The sequence below is a fragment of the Oncorhynchus mykiss genome, chromosome 15 (assembly GCF_013265735.2).
Source record: "Oncorhynchus mykiss isolate Arlee chromosome 15, USDA_OmykA_1.1, whole genome shotgun sequence".
Taxonomy (NCBI): Eukaryota; Metazoa; Chordata; class Actinopteri; order Salmoniformes; family Salmonidae; genus Oncorhynchus; species Oncorhynchus mykiss.
In genome coordinates, this window is record NC_048579.1 from 46,936,456 (window position 1) to 46,956,439 (window position 19,984).

At 43.2% G+C, this 19,984-nt stretch overlaps 1 protein-coding gene across 2 annotated transcripts in view; it reads right to left on the reverse strand.

The window, feature by feature from the left end:
- tafa5a (TAFA chemokine like family member 5a) overlaps nucleotides 1–19,984 on the reverse strand; it is a 172,845-nt gene that overhangs the window by 114,200 nt on the left and 38,661 nt on the right. Inside the window, exon 1 of one of the 2 annotated variants that reach the window (XM_021563373.2) lies at nucleotides 15,961–16,994. The exons of the other annotated variant lie outside the window; for it this stretch is intronic. Coding sequence (XP_021419048.1) covers nucleotides 15,961–16,051 — 91 coding nt within the window. The 5' untranslated portion in view covers nucleotides 16,052–16,994. Of the gene's footprint in view, nucleotides 1–15,960; nucleotides 16,995–19,984 lie in introns of those variants that run through there. 2 annotated transcript variants of the gene reach the window in all.

Genomic DNA, 19,984 nt, shown 5'->3' on the forward strand with positions numbered 1-19,984 from the left:
TCACAAATGCTTTATGGTATTGAATAGTGGTGAGGCTATGGTCTGTGAGTAGACATCAAACAATGTCTCTCACCTAGCTCGTACACATGGCTTGGCCATAGCCAGTCACTTCCTGCCAATACCTTTATTTAAGGACGAGTCACCATAGCAACACCCCAAAAATAATGCAGAGTAGCAAACCAGCTACAACCTGTGGCACTCTCTTTCTGTCTCCCTCTCTCTTAAAATCTCTCTTTCTATTTCCTCTCAGAGATTCCTCTCTCTCTCAATATCTCGGTCTCTCCCCCCCCCCCACCCCCTCTCTCTCTTCTTGACAGAACTCAGTCTGTCTGTCCCTTTCCTTTCTACCTCATTAACTGTCACAGTGCTACTCGTCAGTCTGTGGTCAGTCAGTCCAGTCATAAGACACTACTGCTCCTCCGCTCATCATTCCATTTGCTTTTACAAGCAGTGGCTCGGTCCATCCGGCATCTCCAGTTGAGCGGGTTATCTGTGCTGATGGGAGAAAGGGCCTGACAAAGCAGTGAGCCCATGTGTAACCATTTGTGCCAATTATTTCATTAGTCTGACAGGCTCCCTTCCCTCCACTGGCAGCAAGCAGGTCGGCAGGCTGGACAGTCTCCACTCTGCCTTCACCTCCCTGCTCTGCGCGCTGGAGAGCACCGCAATGGGTTCAAGTCCATCAATTAATGAGGCAATTTGCTCAAGTGGTTACACCTGGGCTGAACACTTTGTGTAACTCTGCTTGCTTATCACAAGCTATTAGGGTGAGGTACGATGAAGGTGGGCTAGTTTTGCTGTCTCACTAGGCTTCGCTGGTTATGTCAGTGTGTGTGTGGGATGATGGTGAGTGTTTGGGGTTTGTGTGCATGTGTGAGTGTTTGTCATGTCTGCCTGCGTGTTTGTCTGTCAGTCAGTCTGTCAGTTTGTGGGTCATGCCTTCTCTCCATCTCTCCGTCAGACTGCTGCTGAGTGTCAGTGTGTTTGTGTGTGCGTGTGTGTAGTTTGTGTGTGCATGCGCACGTTAGGGACGTAAGGATTGACTGATACGCATCGGACTTTGGTTCAAATGTTTAAGACACGAGTGCATCAACTGATCCAAATGTAGCATGCGTATGTCAGACAATCAATTCAAATGTCATGAATTTGGCGGTTCGACATTTTTTTCCCCAGACTCCTTCAGTGTCGAACTAAGCATGCAATTGTGTTGACAGTAACTGATCTACAAGTAATGTTGCATACCAAACAACCCCAGCCAACGTCAGCAGCCTAGTCAAACTGCGCCGTGCGCAGCTTCGCACGCTGACCAACGAGAGGTAGGCCGATTCCTGATCTGGCAGATCTGCTGCATCACCTTCAGCATTCAAACGCTTGTAAAATGGCTTGTGAAGTACTACGCTTTATTAGTTTAGTTAATTTTTTGAAAATGTGCTGTTGAAAATTGTGTTTTACAAAAGTAACCTAAGCTATCGCCGGAGACGCAACTCTCAACTGGCTTATAGGCTTACATGCCGACCCGGGGTTTACATTCGATTTTAGTTACAGCTCAGCTCAGGTGCCTAAATACACCATAGCCATATACATAATTGACACACACACACACACACACACACACACACACACACACACACACACACACACACACACACACACACACACACACACACACACACACACACACACACACACACACACACACACGTCACCTCATGAGCTCCATCAGCAGCAGGTTTGAATTTAGAATGGAAAATGAATGTGTTTTATGTCACAGATGTTAGTGCATCAAAATGTGTTGCATCAAACAGTCTCTTCGATTCGTTCCTCTAATCAAACGGAATCGCGCCAAATCGTTACAAACTAAAACGCGTCATTCCTGTATCGTATCGAAGCCCGTGTATCTAGATAGGTATCGAATCGTCTAGAAAGGGAAAGATGTGTGTGTGTGTGTGTGTGTGTGTGTGCTGCTGAAAAGCACAACTACAAGCAGATGTTTGTTGTCCCGTCCACATTTTCAGGCGAATCTTTGACGACGCTGCTTCAGAAATGTCGGTCTCTGCCAGTCAGAGTCACATGGGATAACCAGGCGCCATGTGGTTTGTATTGCTTCACGCATCGACAGTGGATACAGAATAATAAAATCTATACAAATCTGTGGGGACACATTCTCCTGTACTGTATTTACAGCGTTCTGTATGTTGAGTTTGAGTGCTCGAGAAAATATGAGCCGATGTATTCAGTGTGTGTGTGTGTTTGTGTGTGGTCTGAATAAAGATTTGTCTGTGCTACAGAGACAAGCACGGACACACCGGCTAGGTAAAGTTGCATGTTTACAGACTGACCCCATTGCAGCGAGCTGTGCGGAGCAGTAGCTATAATGTATGCTTGAGGTAAACCACTATGACAGGACCTACACGTTTCCCCTTTTCTCCATCTGATTGCAGCAGGCGCATTCTCACTCCTGCATCCACGCAGGCCTATTGATTTCATCTCATTGGGGTGTGATATTATCCTGGGGCTTCTGTAGCAACACCAGGTATCATTTATTGTTTTGTTAAGCAAGGCAAATGTGCCAGCCCCGCATATTTCATTCGCTGTGTAAATATCATTATTAAAATGTGATGTTTCTTCATCTTTTTTTTGTGTGTGTGTGTGTGTGTGTTCTCTGTGGCACGGATACCTCATTGTCTGAGTCCTATCCTCTCCGGGGTTGTATCATTTTTTTCTCCCCCCACTGGGATTATTCCTGCAATATGAAATGTCATGGGATATATATACGTGTGGACTTGAGGTGCAAAGGGAGTTTGAAGTCAAGTCAAAGTGACGAAAAAGACATTGGCGGAGCAGCATCCGCCAGCCTGCCAATATGCACACCAATGCATACTGAATGGATGTTATGTTAACACTCAGGGGATGAAATATTGAGATGGGTAGAAAGCTTTGACCTGAATGGCCAGCCCAGCCCTAATGTTTCCATACAGACATTAGGTGTGTGTGTGTGTGTGTGTGTGTGTGTGTGTGTGTGTGTGTGTGTGTGTGTGTGTGTGATTACATACCAGTCTGACTTAGCATTTTTAAGTCCTAACTAAGGTCTCTGCTTTATCATTATCAGTTAGGCTGAGAGCCTAACAGTCAAGACTGTTGGGTCGACGGTCTCATTATTGCAATAATTAATCAATAATAAATAAAGATTATTGTTTGATGAAATGAGCAAGTTACAATACAGAAATTAGGTGTGTGTGTTTTATTTGTGTCTGTATGCCCATGTGTTTTGTGTGTGTGTGTGTGTGTGTGTTTTATGTTTGTGTCTGTATGCGTGTGTCACATGCATACATGTGTGCGTGTAGCCTAATCCATCCAGAAATCAACTCCTGCAGGTGCTTGCAGTAGCAGTAGTTTGCCTTCGACCCAGAAGCTAAGAAAAGCGTTCTGTATTTATGAGTCTGTTTTAACAAGGCCAGTCTGTCTAACAATGAAGTTATTCCATCCATACGGAATTAACTGTAATGATTATGATTAAGCTAAAGCAGTCTTGTTTTTTTCCCCTGTGGATATTGACAGGGTTGTAAAGACTAACGTAAAACTATATGTAGCCATGCCTGTAACCATAAAGGTAGCTGTAAACTGACATCCAACAAATGAGAGCGTGAGAGGGAGAAAAAGAGAGAGAGTTGGGTGGGTGGGGGGGGGGGGGGGGGGTATAGTGTACACCTCCGGAGTACATTGCACTCACACAGTCATACACATACACTTCCATGTCTATGTACGGTACGCCACCACTGAATGTCCATTCCTATGTACTAACTCCAAACCATTTACATGGTTCTAGCCTAACCCTAGATGCAAGCAATCCACTTGTGCCACTGCAAACCAAAAATGAGTTTCACAATGAACAAATCATATAGGACATGACTATTATCGCAATGACACTGTAGCTAAGATAGCAGTTGATTACTATGTCAGGTGAAGCACATATCATTCTAATAGCGGAGAACGGGGCCAATTAAGTTGATCACTGTGTTATGATTTTGGCGGTTTAGTTGCATGACTAACATCTATATCACCCCGCCTGACCATCATCCAGGCACACATAATAACATGACCAGGTAGATGAGTGTGTACTTCAAGTGGGCAGTCATGATTACTTTTCCCATACGCCTTTACAGAAAAACTATTTTCCTCCATTGTCTTTGGGTCCGGATGAAATTGTTCTCAGCATTCAATCTATTCAAGTTGCGCCAAGCTAAGGGAATGTGGCGTCCAATGTTTTAGGATATTCATTGTGTCATTTCTTTTAATTCGTTTTTCAATTGAAAATAAAGAGCCGGCGATCATTGGCGGAAGCGGGAGGAGGAGGAGGAGGAGGAGGAGGAGGAGGAGGAGGAGAGACATGAAGGAGAAGGAGCCTGTTTGGCTTCAAGTCAGCCGCAGAAAATAAGGATCTTTATGAAATTGCTTTAGACACAATCTGACACGCAAGACAAAGACTGTGGCTGGCCTTGTTAAAATCGATGTCTCCATTATCCCGAGGAAAAGAAACATGCAATTCATTCCAATTGAAGCGTGGATTGTGTTTTTACCCTGTTAGACAGAAGGTAATGTTCTACAAACAAACTAATCCCATATAAACTAACATGTCCATTATAGTGCAATCAACAGTGGTACTTTGAGTAGCCTTCGATATACGTAATCTATACTGTGTAATACAACGCAACCGAAGAGAATGAGCACCCCCTCCTCCCACTCCCTGACAGTCGATTAGACAAACGACCCTCCAAGTCTCTAACCTCTGGGCGGCTCCCTCCGTCTTTACCACTGTGTGTGTGTGTGTGTGTGTGTGTGTGTGTGTGTGTGTGTGTGTGTGTGTGTGTGTGTGTGTGTGTGTGTGTGTGTGTGTGTGTGTGTGTGTGTGTGTGTGTGTGTGTGGAGTGCATGCATGTGTCTCTCTCTCTCTCCATTGTTGTGGGCTTTACTGAGACCCTAGTTGCCACTAAACACTGATCTATGGTTTAGGTGTTCAGGTGCATTTTACCCCTATTGGTTCAGTTTATGGTGAAGATGTGCTGAAGGACATGCTGCCACTACAGTAGATCTGTACCTAAAGGCTACTTGTCATTGAAGCAGATAGACAGACAATAACAGGGGTGGAGAGAGTGGTCACTTAGGTCTGGGGCCTTTAAAATCAAATGAATGCTATTCACTGGGGACAAACTACGGAAGGAGCGCAAAACCAAGACCACTTTTCAGATAAAACCCTAACCCTATGCCTAACCCTATAACTCCACAGGGAGCTTTCATGAGCTATTTTCTAATACTGGAAATGTACTGTCCTCAGGGCACCGACAAAACTGCAATCAATAAAACCCTAAGTATATATGGTGCAACAGATGGGCAGGTTCTAAATACTGTATCCCCGTATACCGGGGTATTTGGAAATAGCCACGGATTCGTTTTTAGATACCGTCAAAACAGTTTTTTTAAAATACATTTGTAGCTACTTTTTAAGTTAATATCTGCAATCAACTTGTGTTAGGAGATGAAGCAGACTGCGTTCTTCATTTCACCTGTCACATTACATTATGAAGTTAACTGCAGTTCCCCAGAACAGTTGAGCAAGTCAGGTGTTGGTTTGTAAATAGCACAGCTAGTCAGCCAAGTACTGTAAGTGGATTAATAAATATGACGACGGGGTTTCTTTAAGTGTTAGCTTTCTGCCATGTTTGAGAAGTCAAAGTGCTTTGGATGAGTTATCTGTACAGCTGCCACTGCTATCTTGATGTCCTTGTGTTTTTCTTTCTCCTTTCTGTCCTCGGACACTCAGTCTGCTCCTCCCCCATCTTCTCCGAGCAGAGCAGGCAGGCATGTTGCCCTAGCAACTCCAGACTCCACACAGACACAGCGTGTACACCTACTGTTCCAGAGCCAGTGCTGTTCTTCATTCAGGCAAGCATGCTTCAAAACTTTGTTTGTTTGCACAATGTCTCTCATTCACATTAGCTTGTAAATGTCCTAGCTCACCAAAAATAACATTCGAACTGGATTGTCTGTCTTGGCAATTAGGTTATTTTTGTTTGCGGTCATTAGTATATTTAGTTAGCAACCTCTATGAAAATTCACTAGTACTTGTGGTCATTTTTGTTAGCATTCTGTTCATTGGGCTTTTCTTGCGTTTTTAGCACCCCCTTGTGTACTAAAATGGTAATGCTGTATCCCATGAGAGAAGGGAGGTATGACGATATAAAAATCTGTATTTCGTCCAACCCGTGCCAAAACCAGGGCTATTTAATCTGATTGTGACTAGATAAAAAAAAAAAAAAAATCTGTATTTTCAATTATATTTGATTCATACGGCCTGATTTTTCACTAATTCAATCGGTAATTGTTGTATTCTTAACTTTGTGAATTACAGTATATTCCAACCCCTTTCAGATAATTCTATTCAACGGCTAATCCTTGATGTAAGGAACCCCTCACCTATACAGCATAGTTGGTGAGGTAACAAAAAAAGTTGGGGAGGTGACAAAAGAGGGATTTCCGCATACAGTACGATAACCATGAGCCCTTATTTGCATCTGTGTAGTGTGTAGTGTGTGTGTGTCTGCCTGTGTGTGTGCTGTATGGGAGTATTTCTGGCATGCTAAACAAATGTACAGTGCCTTGCAAAAGTATTCATCCCACTTGAAGTTTTTCTGATTTTGTTGCATGACAACCTGTAATTTAATGTAATTTTTATTTGGATTACATGTCATGGACATACACAAAATAGACCAAATTGGTGAAGTGAAATAAAAAAAAATGTACTTGTTTCTAAAAAATCTAAACCTGGAAACTGGTACGTGCATATGTATTCACCCCCTTTGCTACGAAGCCCCTCAATAAGATCTGGTGCAACCAATTACCTTCAGAAGTCACGTTTTAGTTATAGTCCACCTGTATGCAATCTAAGTGTTACATGATCTGTCACATGATCTCATTTCACATACACCCGTTCTGAAAGGCCCCAGACTCTTAAACACCACCAAGCAAGCAGCACCATGAAGAGCAAGGAGCTCTCCAAACAGGTCAGGGACAAAGTACAGATCAAGGTTGGGTTATAAAAAAACTATCCGAAACTTTGAACATCCCACGGAGCACTATTAAATCCATGATTAGTGCACCAAAACTCACGGACCAGGTAAGGAAGGCATTAATCAGAGAGGCAACAAAGAGACCAAAGATAACCCTGAAGGAGCTGCAAAGCTCCACAGCGGAGATTGGAGTATCTGTCCATAGGACCACTTTAAGACATACAATCCACAGAGCTGGGCTTTACGGAAGAGTGGCCAGAAAAAAAGCCATTGCTTACAGAAAAAAATAAGCAAACACGTTTGATGTTTGCCAAAAGGCATGTGGGAGACTCCCCAAACATATGGAAGAAGGTACTCTGGTAAGATTGAGCATTTTGGCTATCAAGGAAAATGCTCTCTCTGGCACAAACGCAACACTTCTCATCACCCCAAGAACACCATCCCCACAGTGAAGCATGGTGGTGGCAACATCATGCTGTGGGGATGTGTTTCATTGGCAGGAACCGAGAAACTGGTCAGAATTGAAGGAATGATGGATGCCGCTAAATACAGGGAAATTCTTGAGGGAAACCTTTTTCAGTCTTCCAGAGATTTGAGACTGGGACGGAGGTTCACCTTCCAGCGGGGCACTGACCCTCAAGCATATTGCTAAAGCAACACTCAAGTGGTTTAAGGGGAAACATTTAAATGTCTTGGAATGACCTAGTCAAAGCCCAGACCTCAATCCAATTGAGAATCTGTGGTATGACTTAAAGATTGCTGTACACCAGCGGAACCTATCTAACTTGAAGGAGCTGGAGCAGTTTTGCCTTGAAGAATGGGCAACAATCCCAGGGGCTAGATGTGCCAAGCTTATAGAGACATACCACAAGAGACTTGCAGCTGTAATTGCTGCAAAAGGTGGCTCTACAAAATATTGACTTTGGGAGGGTGAATAGTTATGCACGTTCAAGTTCTGTTTTTTGTCTTATTTCTTGTTTGTTTCACAATAAAAAATATGTTGAAACTTCAAAGTGGTAGGCATGTTGTGTAAATCAAATGGTACAACCCGCCCAAAAAATATATTTTAATTGTAGGTTGTAAGGCAAAATATTGTGAATACTTTCACACCCCACTGTATTACCTTTGTCAATTCAGCCTGAAGGGATGCAGTGCTCAAGGGCAAAACAACCAAATCCATACTTTTCTTTCTGCAGGTTTAAGCACTTTTGTGAGGAAGAGCAACATTAATGAATGTGCCTGCCATCTGTACATGTAAGTCACACTACTATGCCTCGGTAATTACACTATAACGTTTACCAGCACTTTCACCATAATTATGCAATATGGGTATCACAAAGAGAAACAAACACACCAGATGATCACACTTCTTTCACATAGACACTATAATGCTACATGTCAACTTCTATGTCAAACTGTTCTCTCTGACACCATTCTATAACACCACATGTCAAACTGTGAGAGATCAATTAAATCAACTGGTCTGGCACAGAGAGATGTGACAGTTGGGAGGAAGGCAATATAGGTGTCAATTTATTGAACTGGAGAGGTTCCCCTTTCGACTGTCACTCTAGGCTTCCTCTTCATTTCTAAGTCGTAACCTGCCTAAATGACTGCAGACCGTGGCACTCACATCCGTAGCCATGAAGTGCTTTGAAAGACTGGTAATGGCTCACATCAAAACCATTATCCCAGAAACCCTAGACCCACTACCATTTGCATACCGCCCAAACAGATCCACAGATGATGCAATCTCTATTGCACTCCACACTGCCCTTTCCCACCTGGACAAAAGGAACACCTATGTGAGAATGCTATTCATTGACTACAGCTCATCGTTCAACAATCATAGTACCCTCAAAGCTCATCACTAAGCTAAGGAACCTGGGACTAAACACTTCCCTCTGCAACTGGATCCTGGACTTCCTGACGGGCCGCCCCCAGGTGGTGAGGGTAGGTTGCAACACATCTGCCACGCTGATCCTCAACACTGGAGCTCCCCAGGGGTGCGTGCTCAGTCCCCTCCTCTACACCCTGTTCACCCACGACTGCATGGCCAGGTACGACTCCAACACCATCATTAAGTTTGCTGACGACACAACAGTGATCACGGACAACGACGAGACAGCCTATAGGGAGGAGGTCAGAGACCTGGCCGGGTGGTGCCAGAATAACAACCTATCCGTCAACATAACCAAGACTAAGGAAATGATTGTGGACTACAGGAAAAGGAGCACCGAGCACGTCCCCATTCTCATTGAGGGGGCTGTAGTGGAGCAGGTTGAGAGCTTCAAATTCCTTGGTATCCACATCAAGAACAAACTATAATGGTCCAAACACACCAAGACAGCCGTGAAGAGGGCACGACAAAGCCTATTCCCCCTCAGGAAAGATTTGGCATGAGTCCTGAGATCCTCAAAAGGTTCTACAGCTGCAACATCGAGAGCATCCCGACCGGTTGCATCACTGCCTGGAACGGCAAATACTCAGCATCCGACCGAAGGCACTTCAGAGGGTAGTGCGTACGGCCCAGTACATCACTGGGGCAAAGCTGCCTGCCATCCAGGACCTCTACACCAGGCGGTGTCAGAGGAAGGCCATGAAAATTGTCAAAGACCCCAGCCACCCCAGTCATAGACTGTTCTCTCTACTACCGCATGGCAAGCGGTACCGGAGTGCCAAGTCTAGAACAAAACGGCTTCTCAACAGTTTTTACGCCCAAGCCATAAGACTCCTGATCAGGTAACCAAATGGTTACCCGGACTATATGCATTGTGTGCCCCCCCCCCAACCCCTCTTTTACGCTGCTGCTACTCTCTATTTATCTTATATGCATAGTCACTTTAACTATACATTCATGTACATACTACCTCAATTAGCCCGACCAACCAGTGGTCCCGCACATTGGCTAACCGGGCTATCTGCATAGTGTCCCACCACCCGCCAACCCCTCTTTTTAAGTTGCTGCTTCTCTCTGTTCATCAGATATGCATAGTCACTTTAACCATACCCACATGTACATACTACCTCAATAAGCCTGACTAACCAGTGTCTGTATATAGCCTTGCTACTCTTATTTTCAAATGTCTTTTTACTGTTGTTTATTTCTTTACTTACCTACACACACATACTTTTTTTCTCTGCACTATTGGTTAGTCAGCATTTCACTATAAGGTCTACTACACCTGTTGTATTCGGCGCACATGACAAATAAACTTGACAAATTTGATATGATTTGTATTGGTGGTCTGTAACAAATGTCTTGGTGAAATGTATTTATTGATTCATGAGCTGAAGCACCACTTAAGTTAACTTGTCAGTCAAATGAGCTAAATGACAGACATGTTAAATCAGACCAAAATGCTCCATATAAACAGTGTACAGAGTCAGTGACTTTATGGGTTAAATTAAGGATTATCTAGTCATTGTCATTGTCATAGGTGAGCCACTGCATAGGATTATAATAATGTGGCATTCTAAATCCACCATCTCCACCTCCTCATCCCTCAACTCATGAGGCCAGCAGCATACCACCCTACATCCCACCGCTAACTTGCATCTGAAGCTAAGCAGGGTTGGTCCTGGTCGGTCCCTGGATGGTGGAAGTCCTGATAGGACCAGATGCTGCTGGAAGTGGTGTTGGAGGGCCAGTAGGAGGCACTCTTTCCTCTGGTCTAAAACAATATCCCAATGCCCCAGGGCGGTTCCTGTCTTTCGGATGGGACGTTAAACGGGTATTCTGACTCTCTGTGGTCACTAAAGATCCCATGGCACTTATCATAAGAGTAGGGGTGTTAACCCTGTTGTCCTGGCTAAATCCCCAATCTGGCCCTCAAACCATCATATCCACCTAATCATCCCCAGCTTCCAACTGGCTCTCACTCATCCCTCCTCCTCTCACTTCTAACTATTCCCCCATGTTGTTGCTGTAAATGAGAATGTGTTTTCAGTCAATATACCTGGTAAAATAAGGGATAAATTAAAAAAAAGTAGATGCTGTGTCATATTATGCAAGATGCAACAACCTCTCTCCTGCCCGTTCAAAATTCCAGCAAAGCAATAATGCATGCCTACCTAAGATAGCAGCAGGGTGTCAGGAAAAGCTATCTGAAAACCTGCAGAAGGGGTGTCTTTGTTTCCTTGTATTTACATTGATATGTCAGGGTACTGCCAATATATTTTACGAGATATATTTATGAGATATATTATTCCTCATGTCCTCTGACTACACTGAATTCGGAAAGTATTCAGACCCCTTTACTTTTTCCACATTTTGTTACGTTACAGCCGTATTATGGAATTGATTTAATCGTTTTTTCCCTCAGAAATCTACACAAAATACCCCATAGTGACAAAGCATGGGGAGCGTCGCTGCACAGCTATTTTCAGGTCTCTCCAGAGATGTTCGATCGGGTTCAAATCTGGTTAAAATGACAGAGCTCTGGCTGGGTCACGCAAGGACATTCAGAGACTTGTCCTTAATTAAGCATCTCCTGCACATCGCAGGAGATGCTTAATTAAGGACAAGTCTCTGAATGTCCTTGCGTGGCCCAGCCAGAGCTCTGACTTTGGCTGTGTGAGCTCTGACTTGGCTGTGTGCATAGGGCCGTTGTCCAGTTGGAAGGTGAACCTTCGCCACAGTCTGAGGTCCTGAGCACTCTGGAGCAGGTTTTCATCAAGGATATCACTGTACTTTGCTCCATTCATATTTCCCTCGATCCTGACTAGTCTCCCAGTCCTTACCACTGAAAACCATCCCAGCAGCATGATGCTGCCACCACCATGCTTCACGTTAGGGATGGTGTCAGGTTTCTTACAGATGTGACGTTTGGCATTCAGGACAAAGAGTTCAATCTTGGTTTCATCAGACCAGAGAATCTTGTTTCTTGTGATCTGAGAGTCCTTTGGGTGCCTTTTGCCAAACTCCAAGCGGGCTGTCATGTGCCTTTTACTGAGTAGTGGCTTCCGTCTGGCCACTCTAGCGTAAAGGCCTGATTGTTGGAGGGCTGCAGAGATGGTTAATCAATTTCAGAATAAGGCCGTAATGTAACAAAAGGGGGAAATGGGAAGGGGTCTGAATATTTTCCAAATGCAGTGTATATAGAGTCCTGCCTGCCTGTATAAGTTAGGTATCTACAGTGCCTTGCGAAAGTATTCGGCCACCTTGAACTTTGCGACCTTTTGCCACATTTCAGGCTTCAAACATAAAGATATAAAACTGTATTTTTTTTGTGAAGAATCAACAACAAGTGGGACACAATCATGAAGTGGAACGGCATTTATTGGATATTTCAAACTTTTTTAACAAATCAAAAAATCTAATTGGGCGTGCAAAATTATTCAGCCCCTTTACTTTCAGTGCAGCAAACTCTCTCCAGAAGTTCAGTGAGGATCTCTGAATGATCCAATGTTGACCTAAATGACTAATGATGATAAATACAATCCACCTGTGTGTAATCAAGTCTCCGTATAAATGCACCTGCACTGTGATAGTCTCAGAGGTCCGTTAAAAGCGCAGAGAGCATCATGAAGAACAAGGAACACACCAGGCAGGTCCGAGATACTGTTGTGAAGAAGTTTAAAGCCGGATTTGGATACAAAAAGATGTCCCAAGCTTTAAACATCCCAAGGAGCACTGTGCAAGTGATAATATTGAAATGGAAGGAGTATCAGACCACTGCAAATCTACCAAGACCTGGCCGTCCCTCTAAACTTTCAGCTGATACAAGGAGAAGACTGATCAGAGATGCAGCCAAGAGGCCCATGATCACTCTGGATGAACTGCAGAGATCTACAGCTGAGGTGGGAGACTGTCCATAGGACAACAATCAGTCGTATATTGCACAAATCTGGCCTTTATGGAAGAGTGGCAAGAAGAAAGCCATTTCTTAAAGATATCCATATAAAGTGTTGATTAAAGTTTGCCACAAGCCACCTGGGAGACACACCAAACATGTGGAAGAAGGTGCTCTGGTCAGATGAAACCAAAATGTAACTTTTTGGCAACAATGCAAAACGTTTTGTTTGGCGTAAAAGCAACACAGCTGAACACACCATCCCCACTGTCAAACATGGTGGTGGCAGCATCATGGTTTGGGCCTGATTTTCTTCAGCAGGGACAGGGAAGATGGTTAAAATTGATGGGAAGATGGATGGAGCCAAATACAGGACTTTTCTGGAAGAAAACCTGATGGAGTCTGCAAAAGACCTGAGACTGGGACGGAGATTTGTCTTCCAACAAGACAATGATCCAAAACATAAAGCGAAATCTACAATGGAATGGTTCAAAAATAAACATATCCAGGTGTTAGAATGGCCAAGTCAAAGTCCAGACCTGAATCCAATCGAGAATCTGTGGAAAGAACTGAAAACTGCTGTTCACAAATGCTCTCCATCCAACCTCACTGAGCTCGAGCTGTTTTGCAAGGAGGAATGGGAAAAATTTCAGTCTCTCAATGTGCAAAACTGATAGAGACATACCCCAAGCGACTTACAGCTGTAATCGCAGCAAAAGGTGGCGCTACAAAGTATTAACTTAAGGGGGCTAAATAATTTTGCACGCCCAATTTTTCAGTTTTTGATTTGTTAAAAAAGTTTGAAATGCCAATAAATGTCGTTCCACTTCATGATTGTGTCCCACTTGTTGTTGATTCTTCACACAAAAAATACAGTTTTATATCTTTATGTTTGAAGCCTGAAATGTGGCAAAAGGTCGCAAAGTTCAAGGGGGCCGAATACTTTCGCAAGGCACTGTATCATGCTGTGGAAGCTAAATTATAGCACTTATTTATTTCATTTGCAAAACTATTTCATTTTTGGGTTGGGTAACATTCAATGCAAACAGATGTGGAAATGTTTAATTTTTTGACAGAGAACATTACAAAGGATTGTGCTACTAGCAACTGTATGAGCGAAATCATATTGCACTACTTACCATAGGTGCCTTTTTATTATTCTGGCCCCAATAGACTGTCATTAATGCCATTCTTATGAATTCATTATATCAGCAGTGTGTATTTTACTCTGTAGCCTACTGTGCATTTTGACCTTGGCTACAGCACAAAGTGAACATGGTCCCAGCTTCCTTTGTATGCCTCTCCCTGCTTCCCTGCATAGATTTCAATAAAATAAATACCTCCCACAATAGACTTCCAATTCCAAACCTCTGATATAATAAAAGCAAAAAACATGATCAAAATAACCAAAGAATGCTAGACATAAAATACATGATTGCTAGACATAAAATACATGTGTGTTAACCGATTTGTTGTTTTTGTGCTGTGGAAAGGAATATAATGATATCCACAAAATGCTATTGAACGTGGACAAATATAGCCTTGGTCACGATCACAAACTCATTGACCAGGAAGGATAAGATCTTTTGCATTTGTGCATTCATTTCCATTCCGGAAGAATACCACAGCCTATGATAGGCTGCCTATAACATTCCCATTCCAGGAGAATAGCATGGCCCTGGCCTATCACACGCCACATGGAGTTCAGTTGGGTGGATGTGGATTATTTGAGCTGTAGTCAGATCTCAGAGCCCCGACAGCCCCTTTTAGCACTGTAGGCACAAGACTAACAGGAAAGGTCACTTGGCACGCATACATTTCTCTTTCCACCATGTGGCACAGAGAGGGAGTCCATTTGCCACCAGTTGACCTGCCTTTCTACTGACAGTGAGGAGAGGAGCCTGGCCGAGTTGTAACCTAATGACCCTGCTGCCTGCCACACACACACCCACACACACAAAGAGTGCCCCTAGCCTCACGCCAGACATGAGAGAAAAGGCATGGCAGTTTGTGCATAGAATGTCTATTCAAAGCTTTACCCATGTGAAATCCAGTGGTATTTTAGGTTAAGCCACATTACCAGAGGCCTTTTATACCACCTTAAGTATGTCTGAATACACTGCAATCACATTAGGTTTCCTACTTTGAGGATGCATTTAATGAGTTACGACTAAATACAATCGTAAAGGTTATCTACAGTACTTCAAGCTGCAACAGATTGTGACAGCTTGAAAAGGTGGTGGCTGTGTAAAAAAAATGTAAAAAATGAAATCAATAAAACAATTGGAAAAGTTGACCAAATGAAAACCAATTAATTGTCTTAAAAAGCAGTAAAAAAAAAAAAAGTCTCAATTTTACATTTAGAAATTACATTAAGGCAGGCCAAAATAAAAAAACATATAGAGATACAGCAGGGCAGAGGGCAACACTAAGGTTTGTAGCTCGAGCTTCACCTTATGGGGAATGAATGTTTAGCAAAGGTTGGATCGTATCCAGTGGCCATGGCACAAGGCGTGACAACAAGAATAACAGTGGCCAATACGAGGAGATAATAAGGGTTTGTTCTCAGCCTTACCTTAAAGCTAGACTATAGTGCCATCTATTGAAGACCTCAACTATAAATCACACCATCTATTGAAACGGGATACTACCCACCCATATATTAACGTTATATACAATATCAATGTATTTATCTTCTGTTCCTTTTTTGTGGGTAAATTACCACACAAAAAATATATATAAATATATATATATAATTGGATCAATTGGATAGGACTATAACTTGTTGACGTTAACCAATAGGAAAGCATTGCTGGTGACACTCAGACCATTGAATTGTTCACGTTCATCAAATAGATAGATATTCATATTATCGAATCAATTGTATTTTTTGGCTTGGGGTCAAATCCAGCAGGTTTGCGCCGTGGCAAAGTTGATTAAGCATGAGAGCCAAAGACTCCTCGTGCACGAAGCTCTTTTGTCGGGCTATGAGACATAATACATAATTGAAAGACAGTACAGACAGGCGACATGAAAACAGAGCTATGTAATAGGACAACGCCATTATATAATGGTCTGAAATCAGTCACATAAACAATTACCTTCTTTGAGCAAGCGTGAGTGGATGAGAAGAATAACAAAACAACAGATTGCCGCTCCGGCTAAAGCCCAGGCAACTCTGAGAAGCTGCATCCTGGCTGGTGAGTGGCGACGACTTAATTCAAACACCCGAGGAGATAAGTCAGAAGTCTTCAGAGACACACACAGCCTTCTATTCTGTTCCCATCCAGCGCAATGCTTCTCACCCCCCCACCCCCACCCCCCCCCAAAAAAAAAAAAAATAGGCTGTTTTGTGAAAAACACAAAATATATCCCCCTTTAGTTCGCTTCGGAAATAGCTGGGACGAATACAAATACTAGTCAGTCGGTCAGGTGAAGGGGAAACATAGATGATCCCGCCCGTGGAAAAGGACTCAGTGCTGGGTCAAAATATAAGTGTGAGGTGCCTCCGTATGAAGCGGGGCTGTTAAACCCCCATCGTTTGAAGTGCTGGCATTCCCACTACCACTTCACCCCCTCGTCCGTGACTCGGTCACGGCAGGCTCACAAACAGCTTTCTCTTCGCTCCCTCTCTCGGACTGCTGCGCGGGGATACGGTAATTCGGTGCGCTGATCACCACTCTCCTCCAGTAAATGTTCCACACAACTCCGGCGCAGGAATAGACTCAGAAGCTGGCAGCACCACCATGTCGCTATGCAGTAGAGCTATATTTCCGTTTAGTTTCAGTCAGATAGCACAGGGATAGCTCACAATCTGTGGATACCTCTCGTCTTAGTTGATCTACATGTAGATCATGAAAGATGCTCGCATCTCTTTAGATTTGGAGGCGATTACCTCCCGAGCTTTATCAGATAAAAAAAAAAAAAAACGCGCAATAGACCGTTTTCCGTTAAGTTTCTTGATCTACTTCGGGATTTCGATACATTTGTCAGTTAGTGATGATGATGACGAAGTGTATTTTGGCCTCACCATCCCTGATCTCAGTACCGATTCTTCGGGCTTTCCGGTTCTCTTCGCCAGGCAACCGCATATAAAGTCGACAGACGCGACTTTCTCTCTCCCTGCTCTGTGCTCTCCCGGTGAGTGACGTCACAACAACTCCCCCCACACAATATGTTTCCTCGGGCGAATTCACAGAGCCGGTGTGAGGAGAGGATGGGGAGAGGCGTGGAGGGGATTGAGGAGGAACGGGGCTGGTTGGCAGATGAAAAACTGCATTGCTCGTTAACTACCTAATTACAGTGTCCCTATTCTGCATTTGGAGAACTTTGGTTGTATTACCTCAGGGCATATCCAATTGAATTTCAATGCATTTTTTAAAATATATTTTTCTATTTCAAATGTAGCCTACAGGCAAGATACCTAGCACCCAGCTTGTGCCTTTAGTAGACTATAGACATATTTCAAAGACAGATTTGCACAAATTCTTTCAAACCAAAGTATTTTTAAATACAAGAATATGGGCATATAGGCCAATCACATGCAATATCTCCTGCGAACCAGTGTCCAGCCCATTTCCAAAGCCCTTGACGGGTCTGTGCCAATTCTCACATTCTATTTTTATTTAACTAGGCAAGCCAGTTAAGAACAAATATTTATTTACAATGATGTCCTACTGGGGAACAGTGAGTTAACTGCCTTGTTCAGGTGCAGAACGACAGATTTTTACCTTGTCAGCTCTGGATTTGATCCAGCATACATACTGGCCCAACGCTCTAACCACTAGGCTACTTGCCGCCCCAAAATCTATAGACAGTATAAACAAGTGAATCCACTGATATACTGTACGTACTGTAGGGGGTTGAACTTCATCCAAACAAACCTCAGTTGCAGTGTCAATAACTTGGCTCCTGCAGCTATTTCACTGCTAAGTAATGGTGTGGGTGGGGGGTAAAGGGGGTATTAACAACAAGGGCATCCATGTTTGATGCTGCCTTTGTAAAGAGAGAGAGAGAGAGAGAGAGAGAGAGAGAGAGAGAGAGAGAGAGAGAGAGAGAGAGAGAGAGAGAGAGAGAGAGAGAGAGAGAGAGAGAGAGAGAGAGAGAGAGAGAGAGAGAGAGAGAGAGAGAGAGAGAGAGAGAGAGAGAGAGAGAGAGAGAGAGAGAGAGAGAGAGAGAGAGAGAGAGAGAGAGAGAGAGAGAGAGCAAGAGCTCCCTCCTCCCAGCCTCTTCCATTCTCAGGCTGTAATCTATCAGTCAGTGGGACAGCAATTAACGGAGACCTGTCCACAACTTGTCTGCAAAGGGGGTGGGGTGTGTGTGGAGGGCTGGGGGCAACATGGCTTACATTAAATATGGTGAACCCTGTCATTACCGGTCACTAAAACGCTTCAGCTTTGTTATTTATAGGACAAGGGCAGAAATGGCAACAGGCTTGCACAGTCTCACAGCAGAATTGGATGTTCATCCACGTTCTCCAAACTTCAAATTTCGAAGTTGCTCCAAAGGTCAAATTTCGAAGAGCTTTTGTTGCTACTGCTGCTCTGTATCATTCCATTTCTCCAAACGTCAAACGTCAAACTTCAAAGTTAAGGGTTAAGCTTAGGCACACATTCCAAATGATTAAGGAAAGGGTTAATGTTCGGGATAGGGTTAAAACCAAAATACATTTTAAAAAACAGTTCTGATCCAGAGTCATGGGATTACACCCATGCAGCAAAACCCAAGCCTACTCGATGGTAATAGCGCTCACTGTTATGCCTAGTGGCCAGTTGTGAAGGCATTTTCTGACGTCCTCAGGACATGGATAGACGTCCAATTTCGACATCAATCATACATGACCTGGCTGAGAAATAGCCCTTAACCACAGACTATAGGTTCAGATTACCCTATAACCCCCAAGCCTAATCCTATTAAGGGAATGATAATTAACTGACCCTGCATAAGTGCTTGGGGGCAACAAGTCAAACATCCATGAGCTGAACAGTATCCTCAAGCACACATAATATAGGCCTTCTAATAAGTCCAGAGAGCCTTATTAGACTGTTCTAGAATACGTCTAAGCTAAAAGTCCAGGAGTCTCAAGCAAAGGCACGAGTAGGAGTGCAGCTACAAAGACGTGTTACGTTGTCCAGTCTTGTGCAGAAACAGGAGTTAGAGTCCTACAGAAAGAGTAGGGGAGTGTTATACTGTCTGTAGCCTGCCTCCTTGTTCAACTTGCCTACCCTCCTTTTCGTCTCTCCTCTCTGTGTCTCCCTGCCCGGAGCTGAGGAAAGCATTACTTGCTTTGTCCTCTGTTCTGTTCACATCGTCGATTCGGTGCCATACCATGGCCCATCCCAATAAAGGCCATACCGGTGCCATACCATGGCCCATCCCAATAAAGGCCATATAACTAACAGCAGCAAAATAAAAATGTATTCACTGTATTCCCCATTATCTTCTATGTGGACAATATGCTTGAAAGATGACATGATCAGAAGTTAATTAGCCCTTATTGTCCAATTCTGCTTTTGTCTCAATGCTTGTTAGAAGTCCACCGCAAGAGAATCGCTCTACGGAATTCAGAGAAGCAGTTTGATTAATTGATACAGAAATAGGAGTTGAACCATTATTTTCTAGTGAATAATTTTGAATAATGTTTTACTTTAACAACTAAGAATCGTATTATCCTCCATCGTTAGGGCAGTGGATGAATCAAATGCATTATTATGGCCCGAGCCTGTGTTATTTAAATATGTAAAAATATATATATGGGTTACAGAAGCCATATGGCATGAAGTAATTTAAAGCCATGTGGCATAAAGCATTACAAGCCTTAGAAATATACAAAGGATGAAACATAAAAAACAAAAAAATTAAAAAGGTTATTATGAGAACAAAGAAGGTAGGCATGGATACTGTGGGAACATGTAGGTTTGAGCAAGTATGATGTCATTAATGTTTGTTGAAATATACAATATGTATGTACATCTGAGTTGGTGTTTTTTTTTGTCTTCATTCGTCTTTTTTCTTTCTGTTGAAGGTCGGCATTAAGTCTCAGGAAATGTCATGTCTAATTTAGTGGGTCCATGTCTGTGAAATGTTAAGTTGTCTGTTGTGTTTTGTCTGTCTATTGTCTAAAAA